We start from the raw sequence: 19010 nt of genomic DNA, 5'->3' as shown, positions 1-19010 counted from the left end.
ATGCCTGACAAACGGGATTATGGAGATCCCCTCCGGAAAACCACTCCCAGCTGTACAGCAAGTCAATACCTAATTATGAGCATTACTTCACCTGGCACCTTTGCCCAGGCAGGATAGAGATGCAGTAAAAGCAAACGCGGGCACTTGGAGCCCGCTGCTCCACGCTGGGAATGCCGCAGCACCCATCAGCAACCGTGGGTGCCCACCATGATGTGGCTGGGCAGCACCAGCATCCCCAGATACCCCGGGAGCTGGTCCCAGCACAGAGCCAGCCCTGAGGCTGATCATTGCTCTGACCTATTCATCTCATTTCTGGGTGGCAGGAGGGATTAAACACCAGGACACATGGCTGGAGGGGCTGATGGATCCATCTGTGTTCCTAAAACAAGACAAAACACCTTTTGGTGAGCCACAGCTTTGCCTGCGTTCAGGACTGGGCAAACAGCAGCAGCTTCACTGTCTGGAATGAGATCATGGAATGGTTTGGGTTGAAGGGACCTTCAGAGCTCCAACCCCTGCCATGAGCAGGGACATCTTCACCAGCTCAGGTTGCTCAGAGCCCCGTCCAGCCTGGCCTGGGATGTCTCCAGGGATGGTTCATCCACCACCTCTCTGCTCAAGCTGGGCCAGGCTCTCACCACCCTCAGGGGCAACAATTTCTTCCTCATGTCCAGCCTGAATCTCCCTCCTTTAGTTTAAAACCATCACCCCTTGTCCTATCACAACAGGCCTTGCTGAAAAGTCTGTTCCCATCTTTCTTATGGTCCCCTTTAAGTACGGAAAGGTCACAAAGTCTCCCTGGAGCCTTATCTTCTCCAGGTTGAACCACCCCAGCTCTCTCATCACTGCTACCCCGTGTCTGTCCTTCCACTTCTCTCCGAAAGCCAGGGATGGGCTGCTTGCTGCTGGACAAAGTGACAGAACAGCAACCACTTGTCATTTAAAAAAAAATAAAAAAATAAAAAAAATAATAAAAAAAAAATCAATGAGACTATAAATTCTTGGTCCAGAACATGCAGCTCCCTCCCCTGCTCACAGGTTCCTCCTGGCCGAGGACCAACGCCAGCTCTAAAAGATCCCCCGCAGCTCGGTTCAGAAGCACTGCAGTGCAGCGCAGGAGAGCGGCCAGAGCCCATGCTCCCCCGGTACCGCCAGGCCCAGGGTCCCCCCGTTCCCATGTCACCGGTGCCACCCCCATCATACCCAATGCGCTCCTGCTCCATCTCCTCCATCTTCTCGGCCCGGGCGATGACCCGGTTGATGATCTCCTTCTCCTCGTCCGTCAGCTCCTCGCCCTTGCGCTGCCGGTCGGGTTGGCCGCCCCGCGTTGTCCAGCCAGCGGGGACTCTGCGGGGACAGGGGGAACGGGGTTTGGCCACAGATCACGTATGTGCACACACAAGTGGGCGCAACAGCCAGGCAGCAGTTCCCAAGCTTTGGGAAGATGGGGTGCAATACCCCCCATTCTCTGCGGAGTCCTGCAAACGCCCCCCACCCAGCAAGTTAAAGCTCTTACTTCCCTTTTAGGAGGGTTTCATATAGAAACACTCGTTTCATACAGAGAAAACCAATTTCCTTCTCAAAAATATTCTCATTATTTCCATGTTAAGCATCAACTGATGTAGTTGCTTTTGCACCATGTTTTTGCCAGGGAGCTGCTATACTGGGGTGATGGCTGCGGGAGAAGGTATTTTTGGGGGTACATTTCATCAAACATGAAAGTTTTTCCCTCTCTTAACACCAATTCCAAAGATCGTCTTGCACAGTGAGCACAGCCTGGGTGTCAGGCAGCTTTAACCTGGTGGCACAGGAACGTGGTGACACAATAACATTTGCCACTCAGCCCTGCAAATTAGCAGGTGGCCAAGGGGCAATGCTAACGAAGGATGCAAAAGGCAAAAATGTCCCTCCTCCCCCCGCTTCTTCTGCTCATCTAAAGACCTTTCCTGTGTCTTTTCCCCCTGGACTGGGCAGACTCCCATGGTCTTAAGCCTTAAAATTCATTAAAACCCCATGCAAAACTTCCTCAAACTAATTGCTTTTTTCTTGCATCTAGGGCAAGGTTTTTCCTGCTCTCTCAAGACAGCGAGAGTGGCAAGTAAAGAGCAATAGGCCAAATAAACCCAAACAAGTGAGATACTTACTGCTCCTTCTCGCTGCTGGGAGGCAAAAGAAAGAGAGGGGACAAGGATTAGGGGACAGAGGGGACAGGGCCAGCTCAGCCTGCACTCTCCCCACCTCGGGGATGATGGTGCCCAACAGTGCGTCCCCCTCATGGATCCTGCTGTTCCCCCAAAGCATTGCAGAGCAGCCAGTTCCCAGCACCTGCATTGTCCCAGCACACAAAACCAGCCCCATCCATGGGTGCTGCCACCACCCATCCCACCGGGACAGAGCCCTGCAGCATCGCCCAGCATGGCGGATGTGTTGGAGGGCGTCAGGACAGACAGATAAGGCTCCTCATCAGCACAGGGGTGCGTGACACCCATGGGTCCATCTCTGCCAACCCTTCTCAGGGGGTTTAGGAGGCAAAATGTCCCCATCCAACGGGTGTAAACCCAATTCCCAGCGTCCTCAGAAGAGGAACTGGGGTGGTTGCACCCGCATCACCTCCTACCCCCAAGGACTCTCGTCCTCCCCAGCTCCATCCCTGTGTCCCTGGTCCCCTCCTCTCACCTGGCCCGGAGAGACATGGTCCTGTCACTGGGGCACATCCACCGGTCAGAGCTGCCGCCCACCACCGCGTCGGTCATCGCCGGGTGCCGAGGGGATGCGGGGACTCGCGGAGCGAGTTCAGGCACAACGATGGCTCCACCGACAAACGCCAAAAATCACTTTGCTCCTCTGCCTGTGCTCTCAGCTGGCAGCGATGCTGACGGAGGGGACCTGGTGCTTTCCACCAGGCTGCAGAGAAAAAAAAATAACCAAAACCCAAAATCATACTGGGCAGGGCTTTATTTTTGGCATGAAGAGGAGTGAGAGCAGGGAGAGGAAGGGGAACGTCACTTGAGCCACTGTCTTGATGTTGTGCATGAGATGCAGGAGGCGACAACCATCACCCTCCAGGGAGGGCAACGCAGCCGCGCTCGGCACAGATGTGATTAATGAGATACCTGACCTCATATTAATTATGAGGCTTCAGAGTTGGAAGGGAAGAGGATCTTCCTGTTTCGGAGAAAAAGCTAAAAACAAGGGAACTTTCCCCCCAAAACCCAGCACATCTTGTTGTCCTCCCCAAAAAGCACAGGCGCTCTGGATCAGAACTCCTCCTTTTTCATTTTGCTTTGCTAAAGTTTTTGCAAAATAAAACCTGGAGATGCACCAAAGGAGGATGTGGCAGCAGGACCCAAAGGCGATGTTCTGTCTACTTATCTTGACACAGGAATCACCACAAAGGGACCTGTCCAAACCCTTCCCCTTTCAGCAAAACTGATGGTTTTTATTGATAAACAAATCAATGTAAAATTCAGAACGTGAGTGTGTGTTTATCCCACTACTCATTTAACCCCCTACTCACTGCACAGGGACGGGGACTGGACAGCAAAGCCCAAGCTGATGCCAAGCAGCATCACCCACAACACCAGGATGGATGCATCTGTCCCATCGTCTCTTTTGGGGAAAAAACAGTGCAGGCAGCGCAGTGTCCCCCAGTGTCCCCCAGCCAAGGGCAGGATCCTTCACCCCTGCCCAGCCTGGGGATGCTGCAATCACACCCTGAGCCACTGTCACCACCTGGGGATGGTCCCCAAGGGCAGCAGGTGCAGCTCGTGGGTCTGTGGACGGCGTCACCCATGAGATACCACGGGCACAGGGAGAAACTCAGGTCGAGTCTCTCATTACAGTCTGTAAGATGGAAATAAAAGAGCAAAGGCAATCCATCCTCAAAGGGCTCAGCTTTGCTGCAGCACTAACGAGAGCACCAGGCAACGCGAAGGATACAAATCACCCCTTCGTTAGGATCCCCTGCCCACGGGTGAAGTTTTTGTGAGCTCAACCATCTCCCATCTGTGGGTTGTTCCCCCGCACAGAGCAAGCATGGGGTACCCACCGGGACTCCCCCGCCGCAGCAGCCTGCATCGCTGCAGCACCTGCATTTGAATTGCTTCCTCCTGCCTGCAGCAGAGCTGAAAAAAACAAAAAAGCCTGTAAAACCCCAAAACCCTCTGCAGAGCCTGTCCTGCGAGCACCAGCGCTGCACCCAGCCTGTGGACCATTCACCCTCCCACATCTGCTGCGCCAGGAAGATGCTGCCCCAGATCCCTGCCCAGCTGGAGGGATCAGCCACCCATGTCCTGCTGAGTCCCAGCACCAAAGCCATTAATGTTCCAGTGCATCCCGGCAAGACCAGAGCTCAGCCCAAATCCGGCAAATGCACCTTTGCAGGGCACAAAGCAACTCCAGCCCCCAGCAAAACTCCAGTTGGGGAGGTTGTCCCGAGGAGAAGATGCAAAACAGGAGTCTGCAAAACTGGCTCGCTAAAATCACAGGCTCCGAGCCATGAAAAACATGCAACATTCCCAGAAAAGGGAAAAATTATAAATCACATCCTCCACTTTCTGCTCTGCAACATTGCAGGTGTTTCTCCATCACCCCCTGAAGTGTCAGCAGAGATTTGAGGCTCACCTTTGCTTCACTGATAACTTGCAAAAATACAGATATATAGATATATATACACACACCAAAAAACAAACCAAACAGTGAAGCACATGGTGTAATTAATGCTCCACTTGTTTCATACAGCAACTATTCCCATGCCAAAGCAGAAGGCTCTAATTGACAAGGTCAGTTAAATAAGCAAATTGTTCATTTACATCCCCACAATCTGCACTGCAGCAGCAAACTCCTGCCAGGGATTCGGGGCCCCACCAGGAGCAGGGGGTCTCGTGAGGTTCCCTGCAGATTTAAGGGGGTGCCCTGGGAGGGCAGTTCCTCTTGCCAGCACCCAGTTTTGGGGAGATGCAGGTGGATAGGGGACTTGCCCAAGGTCACGCAGAGCAGGAGCAGCCACCCCAAATGTACAAAGAATAGGGGAAAATCCCTGATTTTTCCTAGCAAAGAGGGCAGAGCGATCACCGGCACTTCAGCTGGTGGGAAGGAAAACTCCTTCCCCCAACTAGAACTTTCTGCTAATAATAGCGAGGCCACAGGCGTTCTGCTTTGTTGCGGATGGAGAAGAGCCCAGGGACGGCTCCTGGAGGAATACACCAGCCTTTCCCTGCGCCTATAAATAATAGATTCTGAACATCTACTTTGCATTACTTCCAGCAACTACTCTTGCTTGTCCTAATGCTCGGTTCTGCATTTTTAGTGCGCAGCAAAGAACAAAATAACAGCTTTCGGTGGCTTTTTGCCCCCACCCAATCCTTGTTCACAAGCAAAAGGACGTGGCAATCCAAGTCATGATCGATGGGGTGCAGCAGCGTTTAAGTTAATGAAATGGAAATATTCCACCTCAAGAGGATGTCAAGACCTCCCAGGATTTGCTGTCCCCAAAGGGTCCCAGGACCTGCTCCCCCAGGTCCCTGCACAGCTCTGGATGCTCGAGGTTCCCCGATGGCAAGCGGAGGTCGGGAGGATGGAGGAGGCAGCTCCCGCTGGTGTGAACACGGCGTGTCCCGGGCAGAGCCAGGAATAGAAGCGAAGTCTTAATTTCTGGCCTTAAGGAAGAGCCACATGACTCTAATCACACCGCTCCATTACTTCAGCACGACAGAGCCCCTGAATTTGATCACGCCTTAATAAAAAGGGGTTGAAAGTCTTCTATGAATCACTTTGCCTCTCCCCGAACCGCTGGCGCTGCCGTCCTGCCCGCAGACGCCGCTCGCTCTGAGCCAAGAGGTGCTGATTCACCGGCCCACCGCCAGCGCCCAAAATTTGGCAGATGCAGCATCAGAAGACAGTGGGTGCCCCTTGCCCCCCGGTGGGACCCCCATCCTGCCCCGTGGACACAGGGAGCGACACGGGGTGGTGGGTGCCCTGGGCAGGACCCGAAGCCACCAGAGCCACCCACATCACCACCACCACCCCAGCATCTGCAAAGCGAGACCATCACAGGGCTGCCCAAACACATGGCTTTAACATACCAGGGTAGAAAAGAGAAAATTCAGCATTTTAAGACTCTCCGTGCAATAATCAGGTTTTTTACTGTGAGCTCAACACTTTGCACTCAGTGGTGCCTGCAGGGATCGTCTCCACCAAAGACACTGACACAGGCAACCTATTTCTCCAGCCTTCTCAGCTCTGCAATGCAGCTTTCTTAAATATTGAATAAGTCTGCTGCTCTACACCACCTGCCAGTGCCAATGATGAGGTAATTTTTGCATTGACAAAGCCTAATGCGATTAATCTGGTTCAAAAGAACAGGTTTTAGAGCCCGTCCATTCACTCGGTGAAATACACTTGCAGACAGAGCATCGGTAGCAGCTTATTATTCACAGCCAGCAGCCAGACCCCAAACAAATAACCCAAACTGCTGCTCGGATGCCAAGTGAGAGATTATTTCTGTGTGTCATCGCCAAACAGGAGGTTTTGAACTCCAACAGATCCAAACACCATCCTCTGTCAGGCTGACGGGGCTTTCGCACTGTCTCGGGAGCTGATTTATCCTCCCCAGTTGGATGGCAGAGCTGGGGATATGGAGGGAAAAATAGGGTATGAGTGTGGGATTGCCTGATGGGGCTCCCCATGGCCAGAGAGAAGGGATGAGCATTTGGGGGTGACAAGGACCCACTAGGACACCACCAGTCAAGGAATGCAGAAGCCGGGATGCACCAGCAGCCCTGAGATGGGAACCTCCTTGTGTGTCCCCAAACACCATTTTTGGCTGGAATTCTCTCCCAGCTCACAGTGACATTTGCCACAATCTCATGAATCCATCAGGACATCCCACATCCCAGCACTGGTGCCTGGCACCCCGAGAGCTGTGCAAACCACAGTGGCCTCGGGTCCCAACCAGAGACCTGGCACAGACACCGCACATCCGCACCCAGCTCTGCCCGAGCATCCTGCAACACCCCAGCTCCTCTTTTCCCAGGAAAATAAAAGAGCCTGCCCAGCATAGGAGCCACACACACCACACAGCATCCCCTATAGCATATCTGCATGGCTATAGGGGCCACGGAGACCTGAGCCAACAGCAGGGTGCTTGCCCCCCTCCAGAATCAGGCAGGATTTGGTACTAATGGATTTACCTGCAGAGGGAGCAGAAATGGTGTAAAGAGCCCCAAAACAGCTGCTGAAGCTGAAAAATAATCAGCAGAGCAGAGGGAGAGGCAGGACCCATAGGGTCCCACGCACCAAAAAATCCCTCGAGTCCTGATGTCCCTGTGCAGCCAGTGCCCACGTTTGGTCTCCTCTCAGGTGCAAATCAGTTTAGAAAGTTCAGGTAAATTTGGGAAAGCTGCTTTACGGATGGTGCTTCAAGAAACAGCCCATGTTTGGGACTCTAGTTCAAAAAGAGAAAGAAGAGAGGCAGACGCTGGCTGGCAGGAACACATGGAAGTGGCAAACTGAAGCTGTGTGGTCTGGAGCCACCCGTGGACACATGGACAGGTCTGACATCGGGGCAGGGGACAGCAGGACAGTCACTCTGTGAATTCAGGTGAAGAACCAGGTGGCACCAATGGGGACCCGTGTGCCACAATCGCCCAGCAAGGCTGCTCCAGTGCGAGGGTGCGAGTGGGATGAGACCCCGAGGGCCAGGGATCCTGGAAATTTAACTTTTAGGAAAGACCCAGAACCGGTGAGTCCCAAACTCAGGTCATTTCATCCTTTGGCCCTAATGCCAGCCCCTTGCAGCGAACCGAGGCCCCACAGCTTTCCTGGCCAGCTTAGCCTTAGTTGGTTAATTAAGGCTGAATGTGGTCCCACGGGTAACTGATGGTGACGCCCACAGGTAACAGCGATCCATGGATTAGAGGAGCAGAAGAAATGCAAAGCAGTTAAAGTCCTGGCCATCCTCCAGTGCCCCGATCCCAGGGAAGCTCCTGCCCACAGCACCCATGGGCTGTAGCTGTCCCGAATGCCGGTGTCTTCGGTTTGGCCAGTGCCACTGCTGCCTTTACATTCACTTCAGGTGCTCAGAGATGCCTTTTTTCCTCCCTCCCCTTAATTCCCAGCTCCCTGTCATACTCCAGACAAAGATCCATCCCAAGGCAGCTAAGCAGCAGTGCATAGTCAATTTTATTTAAGCAGCACGTTGACATTTCCTCCAGCAGCTCCTTCACAAACCACTGTTATGATGCTGTCACGAGGCTTTGCTCCTATTGATTAATTGCAGGACAGACCACGATGCAAAAGAAAAAAAAACAACTTCTGGGTTTACAGGACTTACCCATGGCTGCCAGAGCCGGGGGTCTCTGGCCAGGTGATGCCCAAGCACATCCCAAGCCTACCCAGTGCTACTGAACACAGCAGTGGCATTGCCATCACTCATCTCACCGCGGCAGAGCTGCTCTGAAGGCTGCTTAGCAACAGATCGCTGCACCGCTCCGGCACGTCGCCCTCCATTCGGGCACCGCTGAGGACAGGGCATGTGGCCAGAGCCACCAGGATGAACCGGCCCCATCAGAGACAATGGCAGGAAGACGGCAAAGGGACCCCCACACGACAATGATGGCTGAAGGAAGTTTAGCAATGTGAAGTACCTGTGGCCCTGGTGATGAGAAGTGTGCTCGGAGGTGGCAGGCCCTGCTCACTGCTGGGTCCCCAAAGGCAGCGACAGTCTCAGCAGTGGCTGAGGACCATGGCATCGTGCTGTGCCGCAGCAATGACAGCCGGGGGCAGGCATGTGCCCAGTTCTCGGACCACAACCCCAGGTGAAGGATGCTCAGGGCTGCAAACTCATCCTCCTCAGGGGCAACAGGGATGCCCGGCCAGGCTGGGACAGAGAACCCACATAGAGCCAGGTACCCCATGACATGCTTATGAGGAGAGGGGATCCCCCAGCACCTGAGAGCCCCAGGGAGCCCAGCCACCGGCACACAGGAGCAGACAGCTGCCCAGCTCAGTGTCTGCTTACAGCTTCTCCAGACACTAAATCCAGCTCCTTTCTCTCCCCACAGACCCTCGTTAAAGATCTGGTTTCACGCAGCCAGATGTGTCCCCCATCAATGAGTTATTGGGCCCAAACATGCAAGTTGGCCCCCACCTCCCAGAGCTGGAGGAGAGTGATGCTGCTCAGACCCACACAGGTACCAACAGGGACAGAGCCAGAGCATCTTCTAGTACATGAACCTTATAAACCATCACGGTCGTCATTAACCATCATGGCTGTTAGCTCCAGTCACTCACCAGTCTCCAGCTTAATGAGGATAGGGGAATTAACCAGGCTGCCCTTGGAGGCACTGCTTTGGCACTGCCTCTCCACCCAGACCTTGAGTGGTCAGCTGGGAGCACCTGGAGCAATTCATTACTTATTAGCACTAATGAGCAATGACTACAGTGACACCATCACCTGTCCATGGGCAGGAGGACGGCACCAGGCCAGTACCACCACAGCTCTGGTGAGCAGGCAGAGGGTCTCCCCTGCCAGCACAGCCTCAGAGACCTGCAGCAGGCATGGAAGATCATCGTTTCCAGGTCTCAGAGAAAAGTCCCTCAAGATTTACGCACAAAAAGAGATTCCAGAGCTGTGAGTCCCCTCACCCTTCCTCAGCAGTTTTCCCTTTCCAATACCAGAGAATATTGATCACCAGCACACATGTACCCATGCAGCCACAGCAGGGTCCCACAATGGGCTCCCAGGTTTCCCTCTTGCTGCAAAGGGCACTTCTGCAAATAAAATGTGCTTTTCCCGCATCCAACGTGCTTCTCGGTGCTCCTTGGAAGCCGGGGCAGTGCAGAAGAGAGACTGTGAATGAGCAGAAAACAGAAGAGCAGGCTGGAGCCAGGGCCAAGCAGGCGATGGTATTTTACACCCAGGGGGGTTGGTGGGGGTGATGCGGGGGGACTTTGCTGGAAGCCCACTCCGCAGACAGGAGACCGCAAACAGCTCCCACCGCATCGCCCGGGCACAGCACAGCTCTGCCAGGGACACCCGGCTGCAGATGAACATCACCCACCCAACGCTGCTCTCCTGGGGGACGCCCAGCAAAGTGCCCCCCAGTTGCTCCAGGAAACCCCAAATTCCCCGTGTGGGGCTCAGCTCCACGGCTCCACGCACCCCAGGCTGATCCTCGCATCAGGGCTGACCGCAGATCTTCTGAGTCAGTCCATACAGCAAAAGCGAGCAGCTCGCTAAATCCCTACCAGATGAATGATGCATCATCAAATAAAACCCAGTATCACAACATTAACAATATTTATTTTCAGGCTAAGTTGCAGCCTGGGCTTTTGATACCAGTAATTAAAGCAAATGGTTCATCTGTTATCATCTCTGCATCCCTAGAGCCAACTGTCCGTGTTTTGAAGCCCTGTATTATCTTTTTTTTATTGCAGCCTGCTGAGAAACAGGGGGATCAAGCTGATCCATGCACACTTTTCAGCTCCCAGGAGTGGCACAGCACAGACCAAACCCAAAGCAAAACCACGTCCGGGGCAGCCACCTTGCTCAAAGCTTTTTTAGCAGTGAAATGAAGAAGTGTTAATTGCTCAAAGACTAATTGCTGCTCCACTTTATACCTGAAACCAGAATTAACAGGAAGACACCAGCAAGAAAGACAACCAGGTCCCTTCTCTGAAACAAGCCATCCCTGGGAACAGCAGCATCGAGCAGCCTCAGCCGCTTTTCCGAAGTGGCTGGGTTTGCCTCCAGGTTTCATACCATGATTCCAAATGGCTTTTAATGCCCTTTGCAACACTTTTCTCTATCCTGAGAAAGGAGAGAAGGAACCTGCTAAAGCCCTTCAGCCAGGCAGCAATGCCCTTTCAGTCCCTAATGGGGAGCAGAAACCCCAAAACTCCTTGGCAGCACATTCTCCACTCCGAGGCCAGGACAGTCTCTGCATCCCACTGCTGCCCGACCCCCAGGAAGGGGGTCAGCACCCCCTCCCATCACACAAATCCCTGATCACACTCCAGGAGAGGTACAAGAGACAATTTCGGGGGCTTGAAACCCCCAAACACCCAACATGCTCCAAAGTTGCCTGCAGCAGACAAAGTCCAAAAGCATCAACCAGAGCGACCCCCACTCGCAGCAGCGGAACCAGGCGCCGAAGTGGCGATGCCACCGATCGTTGGGGGGTCACCCATTGCCCCACCGCCCCGGGACACAGCACTTTCCCCCGGCTCCCAACGAGCAGGGTGGGGGCGAACTGCCTTTGGCCGAACACTCCCCGTACCGGCACTCGGACCGCTGCCCCTCCGGAGCGGGGACCCCCAGGATGCTCCCGGCTCGCCCTTGCCCGCCCCTCCCGGTTCCAGCGCCGCGGGGCTCCCGACCGCCCCTTACCTGGGCCAGGGTCCCGGCGGGCCGGGGTCCTCCGCCCTCTGCCCCCCGCGCTGGGCTGGGCTCAGCTGGGCCAGACTCGGCGGGGCTCGGCGCGGCTCCGGCGGCAGCACTGCGGAGCGGGGCGGGGGCGGCGCGGGGAGGGGACACGGCCGGGGAGGGGACACGGCCGGGGAGGGGACACGGCCGGGCCCGGCCCCACTGCCCGCCCCCGGGAGCCACCCCCGCCCCGGGGCGCAGCCCCTTGGCAAAGCTGGGGGTTAGAGACAGCGACACCTCCACCCTGCCCATCCCCTCCCTCATCCCACCCCCTTTCCATCCCTCCCCTTCTCGCGTTCTTCCTCCTCCCCAGCCCTCTCCCATCCTCAACACCCATTCCCATCTCCATCTCCCATCCCATCCCTCCCCATCCTTGGAGGACACAGCAGTTTTTTGCACCCCCCGCACACACACATTACCTGGGAGAGACGGGGCTTTGGGCATCTCCCCCAGCCCTACCCACAACCTCCCAGTTGCCTGAGCCAGCATCTCCCCACCCACGAGTGGGGACCCGAAGTGGAGCAGGTGCTTCCGCCATCGAAGTTGTGGGAGCTGCCTGCCCCTCCCCTCCCAGCTCTCCATTACTGGGGTTTTGGCCCCACGCACTCAGGTTTAAGCAGCACAGGGGATCCCACAACCTGGTAGTCCTTGTCTGGACTAACTCTAAAGACCAGACTAAACGCCATACACAAGTGGGGAACACGCTGCCTCTGGCCTCGCTCTACCTCAGCACTGCTGGCACCTTCAGAGGGACCCCATTCTTGAGCTGAAGCGCCTGTGGCTTCATAAACTGAAAGGGACAGCAGCCTGAACTGACCCCCAAAATCCACCTCACAGCCCCTGGCCAGAGATCTCCAACCTCTGTCCCACTGCAGCAGGGACCACATGGAGGGTGGGGGATGCAGCTCACAGATGGGAGTGAGCCAGAGCCAGGCTGGGATGGAGCCCAGCTCCCCAGCATGTTTTCCTGCCACCTTCATCAGCTCCAGCAGCCCCATTTTATCCACTCCCAAACCATAACACCCTCGAGCTTTCATGACCTCCTGCCTGTTCCCAGGTGAAGCGAAGTGGATGGATCATCTGCCGGCATGAGGGGACAGAAATCAGAGCTGGCCTGACACCTTGGTACGAGTGACCGAGGAGGGAAAGGTTATTAAAAAGTTCAGTGAAAGGATGCTGTGAGATAAAGCTGAGAGGGTGAGACATGGCAAGCGAGGATGTGACGCCTGAGTTGGGGGGGAAGGAAAGTTTCCCATTCCTATACCTGGATTTCATCCTTTCTACGTAAAAAATCCATAACTGGTTGCAAGTAAGCCTTTCATGAAAATCTTACCTTTTTTGTACCTAGAAAGAAATCCGTGAGGGATGGAGCATGTTCCTGCCTTCAGCAAGGAAAGTATCCCACCACCCAAGGTTGAGTGTTGATTGGCATTCGTCTAGATGCTTGATGGACATCATCTTCTCTACCAGGCTCAACTATGTATTTTTATTTACTGACAGAATGTCTTGCTTATGCAAAGTAGTTGGAGAGACGAGCACAAGACTTTCAAGCTGATGTGTCTTGACACCTTCCTTGGAGATTCACAAAAAGCAGCAGCATGTGCAGGAATTTGAAAATCAGATCTAAAACCCGCTATTCAGAAAGGAAAAAAGCAACACCTGCAATCCTCTGTTCTGAATACCTGACACTTTCACTCCTCACTTTTTAGCCCACCTTCTAAAAATAACATAGCCGGTTTGATTTTTGTCGAATTATAAATACATTTTGGCAGTCTGGCATCTCCTGCAGCAGATCAAAGCACGGCAGTTTTATTTATTTATTTCCTCTCCGGTTTATTTTTATGGCCACAAGCCCTCTAATTCTCCAGGATTTGTTATATTTCCCCTTGTGATCCCACTCACTGCGCAGCAAAACGCTCTGTTCAAGCCCAGAGGATCCTGCCCAGAGGCTGGGATGGGGCCCGGCTGTGGCGCTCGGCTGCTGTTCACCGGCAGCGCCTGCCCACAGGCTCAAGTTCAAGTGCAGAGGTGATGAGGGCAGCGCAGCCTTTCCCTGCTCGTGGTGGCAGCTCAGGCTGGACGCACCCTGGCATCGCTGCATCGAGCAAGTCTCCATCCTGTGGTACCTGTGGGTCTGGGGTGTGTTACCATCGGCAACCCCACTGGTTTTAATGGGGATAATTGAGAAATAAAACCAAGTTCATGGCTACAGATGGCCCCAGGCATCAAATCAGCACCAGAACCAGACCCAGAGGTGACAGGGCCAAGCTCTGCATCATCTCCAGCTGTCTCCTGTCCTGGCGATAGAGCTGGGGATGGAGGCAGGAATGGAGCAGGGGGTGGATCTCTGGAAAGAAACCTCTCCCCTTGTTTTACAGCCTAATTAGTTGTACCTAACTGAAGTGCTGGACAGGAGACTGGGAGCAAAGAGTCAGCCCCAGGCTGACTGCAGTGTCTGCAGAGTCGGGCAGTCCCATGGAAAAGGAACATGAGCTTTATTAAGCATTTTTATTCAGTGTTTTTAATTAGAATTAAAAGTGCTCCGGTGGAAATCTGTACATTCAGAGCTGTAGCACACAAAAGCTCAGGGCTGAATAACCGGCACTGCCGCTAACTCCAATACTGGGAAAAATAAACCAGGAGCACATCAAGCCCTTCCCTTGCAGACGCAGCTCCAAGCACAGTTACATGAGTTAAATTAAAATGATTGATGGCAGCTCGGGCACCCTAGAGAGCATTTTCTGCTTCTGTAAATCACTGAAAACCAAGCTGCTCCCCCCCAAGCCTGCCTGGCCACAGATCCCGACGGATGCTACCAGAGCTCCCCAGGATGTGAGAACAAGAAACACAGACCAGCCACATCGTAACTCACCACCAACCACCTTAACACAGGCTCTACGCTCAGCCCAGTGCTTTAGTGCTGACTTAAATATTTGACATGCAAGAAAGATGGGAAAGGAACCATCTCCCAGCACCCCAATTCCATACCCAGCTGCCCAGCACGGCTCCACTCCATTAAATTGTGCTTTGGAAAAAGAGGTGGAGGAGGATGGAGAAAGGGGTGATGGGCAGCAGCCAGAGCTCTCCAAGCAGCTGAATCCAGAGAGGTTGTGTCCTATGCCCCAGGGACCAGAGAGTTTGCAGCTACTTTATCAGAAGGACAAAACACCAAAGCCAAGATTTAAGCCAGAGCAGGAGAAAACTATCCCTGGGGCTTTCCTCTGGGACTTGCACAGGATGCAGCCGCTATTTCATTAGCACCTTGTCACCCTCCAGCCCGAGGTCCTACCAGCTCAGAAAACAACCAGCAAGGCACGAGCCAAAGGAGACACGCTTGAGTAATTCCGTCAATTAAAGTGTTGGAATAAAAAAAGAAGAAAAAAGAAAAGAGAAAAAGGAAAAAGGAAGAAGGAAAAAGGAAAAAGAAAAAAGAAAAAAGGAAAAAGGAAAAAGTTTTCCCCTTGTCACTTGGTTCAGATGCTGGGGTGTCACAGGGACACCCAGCTGCTCCAAGAACTGGTGATGGGATTTGCTCTTCTGCAGAAGCATTGGCTGGAGAAATAGAGGAGGAAAAGCACCTTGCGAGGACGCCGGGATGTTTTTATCCCCCCTGTGCCTCTCCGCAGCGTGCCAGCCCTCACCAGCCCCATCCTGGCACTGTCCCTGCCAGACTCAGTCTGCAGCAAGGGGACTGCAGCATCTCACCCACTCCCACCCATCCCCAGTGCCAGCATACCCAATCCCCTCCCCAACCCACTGACCACCTCACCCCAAGGCCACCAAGTCCCAAGGACATCCTCGGGGACCCCAAATCCCTCATCAGCACCCCCAAGCAGGATCCAGCTCCTCAGCCCCATGTGGGGCTCAGCCACAGCCCCTGCAGTGACGCACAGCCCCCAGCTCAGCAGGCCCAGCTCAATCATGTAGGCAGCTCATTACACTCTTTTAATAAGATATGTGCTAGTTTTACATTCATTTTTCATTTCTGATAACATTCTGTCCTATATAACTGCACTATTATCCTTGGCGAGGTGAGGGGAAGAATATATTTCCTAAAAGACTGCCTGCATTAATTTTTCAGTAAGTGCCATAAAAGATTTAATCTCCAGCTCTTCTTTTGTTAATGGGATTAGTATAACTTATTTACTGATTTAATTAATTGGCATGTCTTCCACTCAGCTGAACACAGCATTTCAGCAACTTACTGGTTTTGGCTGAGAATAAACCGGACTTGATTTCATTTTCGAGACTGCAAAGAGCACATGCCTGTAAGCCTTAAATTATTTAAATTATTTCCGATAGGGCGCATTAAAAGGAAGGGAGGAAGGAGATTTATCTCTGTTTCAAGCCATGAACACGGAGCATCGGCTGTACTACAGCATTGCCAATATATTAATATATTTGATAACAACAGTTGTCACTGCTGGTGACACCCTCCAGCGCCAGGACAGACCTGCAGCAGTCAGAGGGACCTGTCTGCATCCACCCCGGTGCACCCCTGCCACAGCCTCACCAAATGAGGGGGTTTATTCATTTATCCATCTCCTATCCCCTCTGCAGCCCAGGGGACAGTGCTTGGGGACAAGAGATGCCCACAGAGGGGTCCTGAGCTGCAGCCCCAGGGCTGGGGTACTGGCACCCACCGACACCTCTTCCATGGCTTTATATAGGTCACCCTGTGCTCGGCGGCAGCGGAGGAGGTTGGACTTCACACTCTTGCTCTCTCCGAGCTGCTTTTCTAGGTCACCAACCCACAGCGGTGTATTAAAATAGAGTCTCTCTGTTTCCCGTTTCCCACGGCCGTAGGATGAGGAGCCCGGGCTGGCACAGCCACCAGCCAAAGGGGACGGGGTGCGAGAGGGCGGCTGTGAACCGGGGGGGCTGTGCAAAGCTCCAGGCACCCCCAAAATCAGCAGCTCCGAGGGCATCAGGGTGGGTGCAGCAAGACATGCCCATTCACGGGGACACCATCAAAGGTCGGGGAGCCTGAACAGGGACCAACAGGGACCTGATGCCCATTGCCGTGGCGCTGGGTGTCACCTCTGTGTCCCAGCTGCTGACTAATGACAGCTGCCCCGTGCCAGGCTTTATATAAAGACATAATGGACAGCAGCCCCCGGCTCAGCCTGGGCGGCGCAGCCTCCCGCAGCGGTTTCTGTTCCATCTGCAATCATTAGCGCACATCCCCAGCCAGGCACAGAAACCTGGAGACGCTCTCCTGCGGAGAGGTGGGCTGCTCCGCTTTGAAGCAGAAAAAGCATCACCACACTCTTATGTCGCTCCCCAGCAGCTTCCAGATGGAAATTTTACATTGTGAAAGAAAAGCCCAGCCCACAGGTGTTCGCTCGCTCCCCAGCCTGACTCCGAGAATATTCATCCCCTTCTGCCAAGGAATGCAGTGGAGTTCAGCTGGCAGCTCCCCCGTCCCTCCCCAGCCTGGGAATCACGCACAGACCTGCATTGGAAAAGCAGAAAGGTGACAGGGACAGCAGACCCGGGTCACCACGACACTTCCCACCAGGACACCATGGTTGTCCCCAACCCACACCAACAGTGTAAATAATGACTTGGTCTTTTCAAGTGGTGGTGACCACAATCACTGGTTGTTTCCCCTTCAAGGATTCCCTGGCAGGGCACCCTCATGGGATCAGTTGTTATTATTTCTCTTCCCTTTGATTTTTAGAACGTTCCTTTTCCCACACCCTGGGTATGCTGCCCAGCCCTTGGTTTCAAGATGTCAAGTCATGTAGAAGTTTCCTCTTTCAAGAAAGGAAAACAATAATATTTCAAACCCCCACACAAATATTTCAACCACTCAGGGAGCCCTGTGGAGGCATTTCTATAGTGCTCCAGGATGGAGCATCGTCCCCTGCCCTGACAGACTCTCCAAGCCCAGGGAATGAGGTCTCTTCTCAGTGCTGGCACTGGGGACGCAGCTATAGGACACCAAGTTTTGTGAAGATCCATCTCCATCCTATACATACTCCCTCTTCCATATGAATCCACAGCAAAAGCCCTGACAAGTCTAAACAACCCCAAAATCTCTATTATTTCCATGGTGACTAAGCGGTTAAAGCAGCACACGTTATACTCACAGGGGGATGGAGCACGAGGGGACCTTTTCCAGCAAGCGCAGTTTGTTTAACAAGCTCAGAAATCGATCCTGTCGTCAAGCCCCATCCAAACGCCAGCAGGAGATGCCGCCACAGAGGGATTTTTGCTGTCAAGTCTTCTCAGCATGGAACGATTTGCCGGGGCGGATCCCAGGGACAAATCCCAGCCTGGGTGAAGGTCCAGGGGCTGTGATTTGGGTCCCTGGGGAGCAGCAGCTCAGTGTCCCCTTGTGTCCACGGGACACCCTCAGCCCAATGCCACCCTCTCACACCAAGGGCTGCTTTCTGGTCTGTTTGATTTCCCAGCAAAGCCTGCAGGGTATCGATTGCTGCTCAGGCCTCTGCCTTGAGGGTAACGATTTGCTTTGAAAAATTAAAGCAGCAGCAGCTGAGTTTCTCATGCGACAGGGAGAGGGGGCTGCAAGCTGACGGGTTGCTCAGCCGGTCACACGAGGCTTTAACTCAGGAGCTGAAAACTGGCTGGTTGGAGCTCCCGGGATGTGTGGATTGTGCATTTACAGCTGCCCTTGCTACCAGTGTGTCTGGCTTTGGGAAGAATCACAGCAGACGCCCCTTATCCCGCGCACCAAACTGTGCTAAGAGGAACCTGCTGAGATGCTCCATTCACCCGGGGAGGACAAGCAGCTCCTCAGAGCGAGATGGAACTACTGCAAACCTCCCAGCACCTGGGAAGGGTTAAACCTGGAGTATTGTTGTACAAATATTCTTGCCAACACCTGCACCTTATCCACGGGGAAGGGAGAGAAGAGTTTTTGAGATATGCCAGAACTAGTTGCTTTGATCTTCAGGGCTATGAAGCCTCATTGCTGCTGCTTAAAGGAAAAACAACCTCCGAGGGCTTTGATATTCTTGAATACACAAACACTCAGAGAAAACAGCAGGTTGAGAAACATCTTTAGTAGTTAACATGTATTCACGGTTGATTCTGTTAACTTGGAAAAACATGGCCCTGGTGAAAAGCTCTGGGTCCAAGCTGAGCATCCTCACAGGAGGGTACTTGTATGATTCCTCTTCCAGGAGAAATGTGCAGAAGGTCAGAGAAAGTCACCCAGATCAGACCAATAAATACAAGTTACCCATCGCTGGGCAAACTGCTGTCATTTCCTTGAGATCTATAGCTCTGAGGTTTACTCCTGAAGATAAAATGATGTTACCAGACTCGTGACCCAAGAAAGGGGCACAGTGTGGAAGCCACATCCTAACATTTATTGCTGGACAGACAGATGCACACGGCCAATGTCCCTCCTGGACACAACAGTAAGTGGTTTATTTTTGTGTTGCTGCCAAAGAAGCACCTTCCACGTGGGGATTTCCAGCCTTTGCCCTGATCCCGGGCAGCAAATTAATTATTCCTTGCGCTCCTCGTCCACATGGCCATGGTCCACACGGCTGCTGGCCATGTCCCTCTTTCCTGCAGCCCCCTCCTCCCCTCCGCTGGTCCCACAGCAGCT

At 53.5% G+C, this 19010-nt stretch overlaps 1 protein-coding gene across 2 annotated transcripts in view; it reads right to left on the bottom strand.

Annotated features, from left to right (window-relative positions):
• Positions 1-11507, bottom strand: part of RPH3A (rabphilin 3A) — a 31130-nt gene extending 19623 nt beyond the window's left edge. The window contains exons 1-4 of one of the 2 annotated variants that reach the window (XM_065851905.2): positions 11390-11507; positions 2677-2904; positions 2145-2159; positions 1204-1347 (exon numbers count right to left, since the gene is read on the bottom strand). In XM_065851905.2, coding sequence (XP_065707977.1) covers positions 1204-1347; positions 2145-2159; positions 2677-2753 — 236 coding nt within the window. In that variant the 5' untranslated portion in view covers positions 2754-2904; positions 11390-11507. The remainder of the gene's footprint in view (positions 1-1203; positions 1348-2144; positions 2160-2676; positions 2905-11389) is intronic. The other variant, XM_065851906.2, reaches the window with a different exon arrangement.
• Positions 11508-19010: the final 7503 nt, after the last annotated feature.

The sequence above is a fragment of the Patagioenas fasciata genome, chromosome 17, assembly GCF_037038585.1.
Source record: "Patagioenas fasciata isolate bPatFas1 chromosome 17, bPatFas1.hap1, whole genome shotgun sequence".
In the NCBI taxonomy this organism is placed as follows: Eukaryota; Metazoa; Chordata; class Aves; order Columbiformes; family Columbidae; genus Patagioenas; species Patagioenas fasciata.
Note: the sequence above shows the minus strand (reverse complement) of the source record. Positions and strands in the feature narration are given on the sequence as shown.